Source organism: Limulus polyphemus, unplaced genomic scaffold (genome assembly GCF_000517525.1).
Source record: "Limulus polyphemus unplaced genomic scaffold, Limulus_polyphemus-2.1.2 Scaffold1463, whole genome shotgun sequence".
Classification (NCBI taxonomy): domain Eukaryota; kingdom Metazoa; phylum Arthropoda; class Merostomata; order Xiphosura; family Limulidae; genus Limulus; species Limulus polyphemus.
In genome coordinates, this window is record NW_013667073.1 from 266,197 (window position 1) to 279,037 (window position 12,841).

General features: G+C 34.5%; 1 protein-coding gene across 1 annotated transcript in view; it reads right to left on the reverse strand.

Annotated features, from left to right (window-relative positions):
* The window catches only part of LOC106463697 (tyrosine-protein phosphatase 99A-like), a 114,003-nt gene extending 103,315 nt beyond the window's left edge, over positions 1-10,688 (reverse strand). The window contains exons 1-2 of the mRNA XM_013923757.2: positions 10,621-10,688; positions 9,999-10,294 (exon numbers count right to left, since the gene is read on the reverse strand). Coding sequence (XP_013779211.1) covers positions 9,999-10,152 — 154 coding nt within the window. The 5' untranslated portion in view covers positions 10,153-10,294; positions 10,621-10,688. The remainder of the gene's footprint in view (positions 1-9,998; positions 10,295-10,620) is intronic.
* Between the last annotated feature and the right edge of the window lie 2,153 nt (positions 10,689-12,841).

Consider the following 12,841-nt stretch of genomic DNA (forward strand, 5'->3'; position numbering starts at 1 on the left):
TTGCTGTTATGTTAAACTTATATTAAAGTTTTGCTTCATTACCCATTCAAGCCGTCTCCAGCCATTATTAATATATTCAGTTTATTTTTTCAACTAAAATACGAGAGGGCGTGCATATTTTCATTGTATAAAAGTTAAGTAGGAGATGATTTTAAGTATTTATTCACAGTGTATTTGCTTTAAAAGACAAGCTGGTGTTGTGAACAAGAAAGTTAGAAGACCTTCAGTGTTTGTAAAGCGGGGTTGGCTTAATTTCAGCACGAAACGTAGGGACCCAGTGCTCTGCCTCAGCAACCAAATAATAGAGAAATAAGCTCGAATTTATGGGAGATGGCTACAGATATTGACTAGTAATGCCATTGCAACGGACAGGGGTTTGGCTAAAGTAGTTGTATGTTGTTTCAAGGGTATTTCAAACAGTGTATACATAGTAGACAACCTCATCATAGAAGCCAAGACGTCCCCCTAATTTGGAAACAGACGAGAGCAGTCCGTTAAAGCCAAATCACGATGCAATTGCATGTTTAAGTGTCTCATAAGAGCCTAGTGAATTAAACATCCAAATATGCTTAAGACACTGCATTTTCACAATAGTGGAGTAAGTGCATTTACTATTTCCACTATGAAAATTGACACATACGAAACATCTGAACTAGAATATCTTTCCTAGTAAAAGTTTGGACGTACCTGATTGGCTATGATACTTAACTCTACATTACTTTTTAGACTCTTCAGCTATCGGTAGCTGAATTGACCCGAGCTTCCATTCCGGACGTTTAACATAAAAAAACAACAAAAACATAATCAATGACTACTGGCTATCTTGTTTTGAAGATTGGGACCAGCCAAGAGACCCTTATTACCACGACTGTTATAAAAAATGGTGGAAAATGATAGTCGACCCTGAATATGAAAAACTCCCCTACGTACCCATTTATTTCAGCTAAAAATATGGACCTTGATGGTGAACCAGCAGAGATGGAGAACAGCCATCTCACTTTGAACACTGAAGCTGCTGATTTAGCCTCCACCACAACTGTGATAATCTACAACCTGTACCATGAGGTTCAAGGCTAATGAACCTATCACTCCAATCAAAACATCCACTACCAACTCCTTGCCTAGATCAACAGCTTCTACAAGCTGTGTTTTAAACAAAAAGGGACAAGACTTCGGTCTACTGTTGGGTCAAATGATATTCGTCATCAGGACATCACTGTCATAAGATTACAAGAGAACCTACAGATCACTCATTTCATTCATCGAAACAGAAAAAAAAAGAGCTCATAGCAGACTGAAAGATCAGTCATCACGTATTTAAGTCTCTTCTACCAATGAAAAGATATGTCAGATCATTTCCTCATGCTGACATAGCAACACCAAGATTCAGTATCTAATGATCTCGGCGACAAATAACCTAAGGTAAAATAACAGCTTGCACATGACCTACTCAGTAGACAAGCGATAACTGAACAACGATGACAGTCAGTCAAAAAGGCTACTGACATAGTCTCTCAACAAATTGTTTTCGGAACAAAACACCACTATAAAAAACTTTAGCCAAAAAAAAAAGTCAGGATGGCTTGCCAGACACTACATGTTTTTTTGTTGTTGTTATATATATATATATATATTCATATCTATTTATTTATTTATTTATAGCATCAAATTTCATTTGCAAACAATAAACGTTATGAATTTAGAAATTGTGATTTTATTAGCTGTCAATACATGTTGCAGTTAGCTTGGCTACAAACTTACGAAGCACAGTAAAAATTACATACTTCAGACATTGCAAGAAAATTACGAGTGAATGTGTATATTCACAACATGGCATGATTTTTACTCCCTTTACTTGCAAATAGATGTATAAAGATATAAAAAGCTTTACTCGCACGTGCAAGTTCTAATTTATGTTATTACTACTTAATTAAAGAGCTGTCCTGTTAGCAACCAACGTATCGGATAGACGATATAGAGAAACAAACACAAGTCAACCACGTGGCAGCGACATTTCTTGAGCCACGTAGATAAAATATGTAAAAAGTCCACATAATTCTAAAGAAGAGCAGTGACAACGAGTTCGAGCGAACTACGCCACAACCATGAACCGAAATATAATACAGTTGTGTTAATTGTTCCAAGGTCATAACTTAGTGAATATACTATATTTTGTTTAACTGTTTTAATTACCTTACAACACTTCCTTTCCCTAAAATTCTTATCTATCGATGGTAGTTATAAACAAGAAAAAACTGGTAACGACTTCTGCTGAGTAACAATATCCGTGGAAACCTGGGAACAACTGCTTACTACCGACTAGTTTGGAGTATTGTTTTACTGTTGTTACCAGTTTATTCAGCTATCACTTCAGATATACGTTAGTTACTTCTACTGATTAGTTTCAAGTATTAATCCCATGGGTGCTATTCCTGGGTATAAGTTTGGTTTGTTTTGAGGGCTACTCGAGGGCATCTGCGCTGGCCGTCCCTAATTTAGCAGTGTAAGACTAGAGGAAAGGCAGCTAGTCATCACTACCCACCTCCAACTCTTAGGCTACTCTTTTACTAACAAATAGTGGGATTCACCGGAACATTATAAGGTTCCCACGGCTGAAAAGGTGAACATGTTTGATGGGGCGGAGATTCGAACCCGCAATTATTCATCAAAGTGCAAGTTCGATTTCTTTAGGAGAATTGCGAATTTACTAATAACGCAGTAAAATAATCACTTTGGTAATATCTGAATTTCTTTAATTTACTGATAAATCTACGGCACCAAAATTAACTTTTTACACAAAATATGCTAAAATGAATAAACCACGAACACGTATATTTTTTTATTTGAAACAGTTATATACGATACCTACTTTTGTTCCGATTATAAGTAGTTTATAGGACAGCATACAGATATCGCAACAAAAGTGTTAATAAAACCTTAAATTCGATTATCAATATTTTTAGAATACACTTTTTCGTTTCTACCACTGAAGAAGAAATAACATGTTTAACAAAGATTTTAGTACTGTTACTTTTATTCCCGAAAACTTACCAGAAATCACGATTTAAATATTTAAGCCCGGCTTTAAATCTGCCTGAAACGTACAGGCAGCCAAGCCTTACGTACACGTACTGATAGGGTGGAAACGAGCCTGAAAACTCTTGTAAAGATAAGCAATTACAGAAAACAACAACAAAAAAGAAAAAACGGGGTAAAGAATAAGAGAAAATATAGTTTATTATCCCAACTTGAGAATGTTACGCAGACTGTGCCCCCCCCCATATTATAACCTGCATGTACATGCTACTTTTTATGCTGACTTTTGGTATAATTTTCACATTATCTTGGTCAATCACTGTTTTTTTGTTGTTGTTTTTTTGGGGTGGGGGGTCTGATGATAATTGTACAATTCATTACATTTCATAAGTTGCAACGGTTTTGTTTGAAAATCTTTTCCTGTAGTATGGTTCTGAAACTTATATTACCCTTTATTAAATAGCTTAAAAGCTAAAGTGATGTTCGTTAGGTAGAATATATGTGAAAAAGTTTAACTATCGGTGTGTCGTGTGCGCGCGTGTACAGGTTTTGAAAATTTGGGTTTGTCTGGAAAGTTAAGGGGAAAAAAATGCTGGCAAGAATGTGGCCACCCTGAATAAGTTAATACCTACTACAGACGAACTGACGTAATGACATTCTTGAAAAGCAAAATACAAAATATGAAAATGATTATAAGATTATAGAACAACAACTTAAACAGTTGTCACGTGTGTAAAATATAGAACTAAAAGTGTATCATTAAAACATAACGCACAAAGTGCGCACAAGACAACTTTAATATAGCTGTCATTGGAATTCCACACATAATTACAAATATTATTCAGAATTAAGGTGTATATATATATATATATATACACACACACACACATACATACATACATATGCACACAAACACACAAGGCCAGGACGTAATAAGAGCAGATAAAATGGGTTACTGTTCGAAAATCAGGCTGAGAATATTGCCTGATGAATTGGAAACACAAATCACATTTATCATTTTTTTATCGCCAGTATTTAGAACATAACTTTCTGTTGAATAGTAACAAAGCAACAATATCGTTCAATGACCTTTTTTTTTTAGTTATTTTCTACATTAGAGAATGATCGCAGCGTTTTTCTTCTTCAAAAAAGAAGTACCAGGCTATTCACGTCACGTTTTGCAAGACGCTAATCTCTTAATAGAAGTAAAAATATAATATTAATATAGAATGACTAATACATAAGACTTCTCACCACTGTGCAGAGGCCTTCATGGCAGACTCTTGCCACTTTCTTTTTTTTTTTTTTTGCTAAACTAATACGACTGAAATATTTAAAGCAGTAGAATAAAATGTAGTATAATGGGATACAGAAATAAAGGCAGACCTTCTGACAGTGACCTTGGTTGTAGTAGCACTTTACGTTAACGCCCAACAAACTACTAGTCTGTACAGTATCGCCCACTTCCAAGTGGTGTTGCTGTTCTCGTTTAAGAAATTCTACCTACAATTAAAACTTTCTAACACCCGACAAAAGACAGCAGAATTAAATCTGCTTCAAGTCACATTCTTTCTTTGAATTCACCCAAATATGCTAACTTCAGAGAATATACGGTTAAATCTAATTAGGTTGGTTAGATCTTTCTCAAAATAAAATGTTCTGTGTTTTTTAATTGTTAAAACATAATAAATAAGCAAGCATGTCTTCTATTCTTTTACTAATCTGATCACGCAAAAAAGTTAACGTTACTAAGTCGTGTATACAGAAATGTGATTTCAAATAGAAAAATCGAGTAAGCGAAGAATATTCCAGAACGTAACATTTAGGTAAAACATTATGCAAAGTTCAAACTTACTAGACAAGAAAATAATATATATATATACATTAAACTATGCCTTTCGAGATATGTACTTCGAATTCTGGATTAATAACACATATTTAAGAATTTTTACAATATAATACGAAACTGGAAAAATGCAATTCGTAACACTTGTACCTAGAATTTTCAAATAACCCGTGAAACTATTCTTTTTACATACTATGAAAATAAGGTAGACGCTCTTGACAGGTGAGCTCTCCAACGGTCTAAACCTAACGTTAGTTGCTAGTTGTATGTCAACTTATTAACATTTTAATGAAATAATTGGACAAAATGAAGACTGTAATGTTTCTCTTTAGATTACTGACGTAAACACAATCGTAAGCAGACATAATGCTGTGCTTTATATATAAAAAATAGACTGATTTGTACACTATAAGAAAAAAACCTGATATACAGTTATCACAAAAGACACCTGTGCAGTACACATTTGTGAACATCCTATTAAAACGAGTGACTTTTATAAATTTGACGTCATCAATGACGATTGGTTTGGTTTATTTGAAATTTCGCGCAAAGTTACTACACAAGGACTATCTGCGCTAACCGTACCTAATTTAGCTGTGATAAACTAGAGGGAAGACAGCTAGTCAACATCACCCACCGCCAACTCTTAGGTTACTCTTTTACGAACGAATAATGTGAATGACAATGTGTGACGGAGATTCGAACGCGCGACCTAACCATCATGACACGCTAGGCCTCATCAGTGATGAATCCAAGCAATTTAATACTTCATTTTGTGCTAATTTTGTGAAGCCGACCGAAATAAATGTAAAAAAGGTTTCACACAAAATGTGTTTTACCAAAGTTAAACATAGACAAAATGCAAGTTGGAAAAGCTAAAATATGCATCTTTATCCACAGAAAATGTATCTTAGCTTAGATCACGTAATTTCGTCTTTAGCAAAAATTTGTAGTCTAAGAGTTTCATTTTAAATTCAAACTGTGCGAAAGTTGATGTGGTACATTGAATTAAAGTGCAACCAATAAAATCCATCTATATGTTTCGTTTTTTTGTTGTTGTTATTGTTTTTTTAAGGAGTGGTTCAACTGTTCAAGATGTTTGAAAATAGAACAACTCTGAGACACCTTTGGAAAATCCTTTGCACGTGCATAACATCAAAACATTTAGGTGACATTAATAAAAACAACAGGTTTCAAAAGTACATTAATATGTAAGCCTATTTTTAATTAAATGTTTCACTTCATTCACCCTTGCAATTTTTTTTTTTTTGAGGAAGCATAAAGGTGTTTTAGTAATTTTTTTTAACTTCTATTATTTTGTCATGAAACTTTATATCATTTGTAACTTTGACTAGATTAATTGGTAAATACATATTTTAATATTAACAACAGACCTGTAAAGATTTACGTTTCTGAACGTACGTAAAATAAATTTTTGATAATTCGTTTTACTATACGACGACCCCAAATCAAGTTACTGTTCCTCTTATTACAACAATTGTGATAGAAAACGTTTTAAGACGAGTAAGAACATACCGGAACACTTCTTTGGAGCATTACTGTAATAACACAGAGACCTCTTCCGTATAAATGGCATAATTACTATTTATGAAGATAACAGATCCATACCCGGCATGGCCAGGTGGTTAGGGAGCTCGACTCGCAATCTGTGGGTCGTATATGTACATGATATATACCGATATCCTGGATATAGGCCTTTGTAATCTTAAATATTCATCACTTTCATCATTCATCATTTACTATTCAATCTCACGAACTTCCCTGTACTCTGGGAGTACTATGTTGTATCTCGTGCATACTGTGCTCCACGTATACATAGAGTTTTATAATTTCCCTTCAACATATAAAACTGACATTAACTTAATATTTTTCTGTGAAATCTATACATCTAGGGGCATGTAAAAAGGTCAGGGCCAACTTTTTAAGCATAACACAAACTAAAACTTCATTACCAACGTTTACACTAAGTACTAGAAGTAATCTGATTTACCAACATTAACATGTAAACATGCACGGTGTGTTGCACCCAAACAGTGAAACAACGGTAGTGCCCTCTAGTGTTAAACGAAAGCTGAAATTTAGTGATGCTTAAAAGGCCTAGACGATAATATATAACATTATACTTTCAAAACAAGAAATAACAAGGTGATATGTTAACGTACCAGGTGTTTCTTTTCCTTGTATTTTAGAAAGGCGATGTATGTATTAACGCGCTGACGCCCAGATTTGCAAGGAGGTCACCTTAGTCTTCTACTAGTTCGTTACACACAGTCAAAGTCTGTCTCGTTTTGGTAGTTCTAGACTTTCCAGTGAAAGATTTCCTTAGAAGTTTCTTTAATGTGTCTACCATTGGCAACAGTTCTGAAGATGTTTATGAAGGTTGTGTGCTCTCTACTTTCATATTCCAACTGCTTCGCGAAGCAGAGTGGGGCATACTAATTTGCCCTTTCGTTCATCTGTCTCAATCTTGTGGACAGGATTTCAAGCTTGTGAGGATGAATTTTGATCAAACTTATAAAACGGGTAATTATTTAATATTGAAAGGTCATGGATCAAAGGTCAAAAGGTCACTGATACGTAGAAAATCTTCCCCAACCTTCTGGACATATTTCAATACAGAATGAATGGATACTGACCAAACTTATGAATCAGGACTGCATAAAAAGTTCTAAACCTGATTAACTTTGGAAGGTTGTGGGTCAAGGTCATTCGAAATGGGGGGGGGGGATAAACAGTATGACATTAGAGGGGGGAATAGGCACTTCATAAATACTAGTTGCACTTATTACTTATGAGAAGACCAAGCGACATAAGTGTTAAATAGACTATGGGAGAGTTTATCCTGTTGTATAACGTATATAGTGGTTAAAAGTCTCTCAGTCTTATTTAGATTTCCTTCGTGTCGATATCTTTCTTTAGTTAGAGAAAGTGCAGCCGCCGTTCGTCTCGTGAATACATCTTTTAACTGAGTTGTATTCGTTCAATATCATATGCAGATAAACTGTTTTTGTTTGATATAAAATTTGAACTTCATAATACATATTCCGCTGAACATGCAGTTACATTGGGTACTAACAACGACCATAAGAAATAACATTTACACAAGCATTATTTTAAATTTTGTCCATAACACTAAAATAGTCATAATTTAGTTTGACATGCTTTGAAACATTTTAAGTACATTTATTTATAGCTGAATTTATCTGAAAATTGCATTTCAGTGACTAAATTACGCGACTTTTTACAAAAATAAATAGTAGAATAGTGGAAACAACAGAGAAGTGCCCAGAAAATAAAATTCTTATGTGGCCTGTTTGTCCAGAAAATTATTTAATTGTACCTATCATAGAGGGTTACAACAGTAGAACAGGGCTCCTAAACTGTCTTGTCTCAAAGGCCCTAAGAACATTGGGCATCCTGACAGAGATACCCTCCACACACACATCCCGTTCAATAAATCCAATTCCGTCAGTAGACATCTCCGGTTCCATGAAAAGTCTTTTGTTAGGTACCCCATCCTACAGAAATTTCAATTCAAGTTGTCAGTCGGGCCCTCTTCCCCCGAGCTATCCATGGCAAATTTATTATTAACACCATAAAGCAGCTTGATAGGGGCTTAACTGGTATTGGATTGTGACAACTGCGGTATTTGCATCTGTATAATACTCTTTAACATCCCTGTACAGTTTCACCTTCCTATACCTTACCGTTTGTGAGATAGGAGATTATATCGAGAAGCTTCCTTTATAATCAGTCACCCTGTATACTATCATGACTTACATAATAGCTACCATGGTAACGTAAAAGATGGTTTACCTTGCTGATAATGACCTGTAATACTAATATAAATAAATAAATATAATAAAATAAAATTGCGATACAATACCTTTACTAAAGTGATTAGGTGAATGGTTGTACAATGAACATATCATTATATACTTAAAACAAAAAGTCAGTGGCAGACAGAAATGACAATTTTAAAATTGCATAGTTCAACAACAGTCAAAACTTCATCTGTTAAGTACGTATTCCTATAGGTCAAAATAGGAATCTAATTCTAACTCGTATTTATTAGAGGGAAATAAAACAGTCAGACTTCCCCAGTAAGCCACTTCAAATGTGCTAACGTTCTTCCCTTTCTTTTCACAAATATTGAGGAGGTTGTGACCAAAGTACTGCCCTTTTTTCGCGAGCATAAGTAGACCCCATTTCCTCCGTGAAAATCACAATGCGGTTGCGTATCCAAGAAGGTGTGTAATGACCAGGTAATCGAATCATATAGCGGTCTGTTGTATTTTATACACGTGACACGTTGGCGCAGAACGAATAAACAAAGCCCCCCCCCCCGAATACCCAAGACAAGTCACCTAGCTGCCCCCCTCACAGGCAGTTCAAGCATGTTGCTTTCATTTTAGTTACAGATCCCCGTTTTATTATTATTCTTACTCACCCCTTTCGCTGTTATAATGGTACGTTCTCTTAGTGTGAACACGTTTTAGAAGTCCGAGTCATTTGGGAGGAATCGCGCACCCATAAGGATCCCCGGCTCTTAGATTGGGAACCCCTGAGCTAGAACAGACATCACGTTTTACAACTATTTAACGTAGGTTTAAAACCATAAAGGTGGAAACATGCACGCTTGTGTCGTATTTTGCTTAGCAAAATGTATTAAAATACAAAAAGTTACACAAAAATAGTCCAGTACACAAGAAACGAGTATCTCGTGAAATACACAATGTTCCCGCCATTAAAAGCTCAGCATACATTATTTAAAGCAGTATGAAAATGAATAATTTTGCTTTCCACAAATAGTGAGTGACATATAAATTGGTTGGTTGTTTAGCGTTTTTTGGCACAAAGCAACTAGGCTATTTGCGCCGACATATAAATAATCACAAATATATTTAAAATAGTTATTGAGAGATACAATATCAAGTACCACGTTACTGAACACCCTGAAGGTATGCAACTGATAAACTGTTTCAAATATGAATACTTAAATATTACCTTTGGTGATATACAACTACTATATTTTAAACCGCCTACATTTTAGTTAACAAAACGTTTACTTTTTTCAGGAAAAAACAAAACAGACCTTGTACAAACAATCTTAAAATGCCCGCCTTTTCTCCTTTTCCATTTACTATACACTGATATTCCCCGCTGTCTTCATGAGTCACAAGACGGAAATAGAGGGCGTAAGAATCAGGTAGAAGAGAGACTTCCGGCACAGCTTCCCAAACAGTCATTTTTCTTCACGCATTTCAACTACCCTTTTGTCTTCCTTCCACCATTCGATCTGTTGGACGTTGGAAGAATCCTCCACTGGACTACAAGGAAGTGTAACATTACTTCCGGCACGAACATAAATCTTCTCGACCTCATCATCACCTACAGTGAGAAAATGTATAAAAATTTAAACTCTGGAAACTTCGATGTTTTATGGTTTAGCCAAAAATATTTGATATTATGGCGCTGGAAAATAACACCAGGTGTAATACTGCCCTAAGTCGAGACTTTAAACGGCTATGACCTAAATCTTCATGCACACACAAGTTTTCAGTTATGTAATGAGGCAATGCCACAACCATACCACTTAGTGTAGACACGTAAATTAATTCTTCCTGTGTGGACAGTAGAAGCATGAAGAGCCTACATCCGTAATTTGTTCAAACATCACAACGGAAAACTAACGACAAAAAAAGATGGTAACTTACACTTTGGGAAATCTTCAAACAGCGTGAGAAAAAAATGCAGTCTTCTTAAAGTGTTAGATACGTTATGATTTTAGAACTGAGACTGTTTAATAACTTATATAATGCCTAGCAGACCATTTATTAACACATATAGATAGTATTAAGATTACAGACCATATTTTAGTCAAACAATTTCTACAAAAAAAATCATTTTTCAACTTGAATATGGTGAGGAAGGAAACTTCCTTTTTATTATTACCCAACATTTTAGAAAACAACTACATAGTAAACCCAAAGTTTTCCACAACAAGACACGAAGCTGCTGTTATGAGCTATATTAGTATTTTAATTTATATATCTGCTTGAGGGAGCTGCATATCGTGATGATGAAATATTTAGAATCAAGGTTACGATATAAATAGTATTGGGTAATGACTGAACAGTTAACGAGAAGTTATTAAGTAATAAGTGAGTTAGGTCAGTAACAGAAAAATTATTCAGTGTTAGTTATCGCGTCTATTCTTCTATTTATTTACTAAACGATATATGCATTTGTTTATTTATGAAAGTTATGCGTGATTTATATTGAAACGTTGTATTTGAAGTTAGGCGTACTTTTAGTTGCAAAGTTTATGTTGAAAGTTTACGTATGAAATTAGGCCTACAGATGAACATGGCTGTAGCAAGTGTATATTGAAAAAATAAATCAATTCGTTATCGTTATGTGAACTAAACTTAGCATTATTTCTACCAAATAATCCAAAAGAACCTGCCCAATGATAGAACGCGCTAAAGTAGTACATTAGAAAACTGATAACTTCGGTTGTTAGCTCATCATTAGTACTGGATTTTGTCATCTAACAGAAAAAAATATTAGTATACCAGATTGTGAGTTGTTTTTACCAAACAAAGTTACAAAAAGTTCAACATAATGATCTTTATTAGTCAAACTTACTTAAAGACGACAACGAGTTTATTTTCAATACTTAAAATATTTTATAACAAAAAAAGAAGTACAGTTGTAAAAACCTTCTTTATAGTTTCTTGCACATTTCGTTGAAAAAAAACTACATTAAAATTATAGAATTGAAGTAAGAACCAACTTATTTATTCTGGATAACAAGGAATGACAGCTTTCTGCAGTATTTTAGTTGAAATTGGTCGTCAGTTTTATTTCCCAGCCGAGAAAGCTTATACTGTTGAAGGAAGAAAGTGAATTTGGTATTTGTCAAAAGTTCATTTATCTAATGATGCCGATATTCGATACTTATTAAAATAACTTCAAATTCTGTAATGGCCTTGTGGATAAGGAAGTTTTTGCTCACACCAATACACAAGACAGTGTAAACTCTTAGAATATAAGGCTAATAAGAAGTTAATACAGCCTACAAATCAGTTGAAGTACATCCACTTTGAAACAAAAGGTTAATAACAGAGCACACCTGCAGGCTCTCTCATCTTCAGTTATTGTTTCTCATGTCAGTTAAGATTAATTTAAAGAAATTTCATGAAAAGTATCATTCAACCACAAGTTTTTGTTTTTAAAAAGGTCAGATCATTTCGTACATATATCTCTACTTGTGAAATACTAATCAAGAGACGATAAGTGCGGTTTCAGTGACAAAATGTAAAATATAATTTTGAACAAATCCTTAAAAAACAAAAATTGTATTTGAAAATAATAAATTATTTGAAGCACGGCCCCAAAGCTCGAACGCTAATTTATTTATTTATTTTTGCGGCAATGGAACGCTAGCCATGGACCCTTTGATTCACAGTCCGGCACGCTAACCATTGTACCATACTCAGCCTCTGACGGAATGGTATCATCATTATTAATGATAAAACAAAAATGAAACCCAATATGAGCCTGCTAAGATCTATGTGTTGTAAAACCTAATCGTCACACTATAACTTGAGTGTATTTAATTTGTAGTCAGAATTTGATTAGACTCTGGCATATAAATTGCATTCTGCCACCGAATAATTCCTGAGGAATTATTTCAAACAAAAGAAAATCTGATAGTAAACGAAACATAATTTTTGTGCACGTTTCTCACCGTTAACTCGTAATAAACCTGCTAACATTCTTGTGTTTGTTAGTACGTACGTGAAAGATTCCTTCACACACCGTAATCTAAAATGGTACAGACCATGCATACTTGACCTCTTTGTACCTTATCTAATGGGAAATCAACAGTGCCTTAGATTATGGGCCAACAGCACAAGACTTAACTCTGAC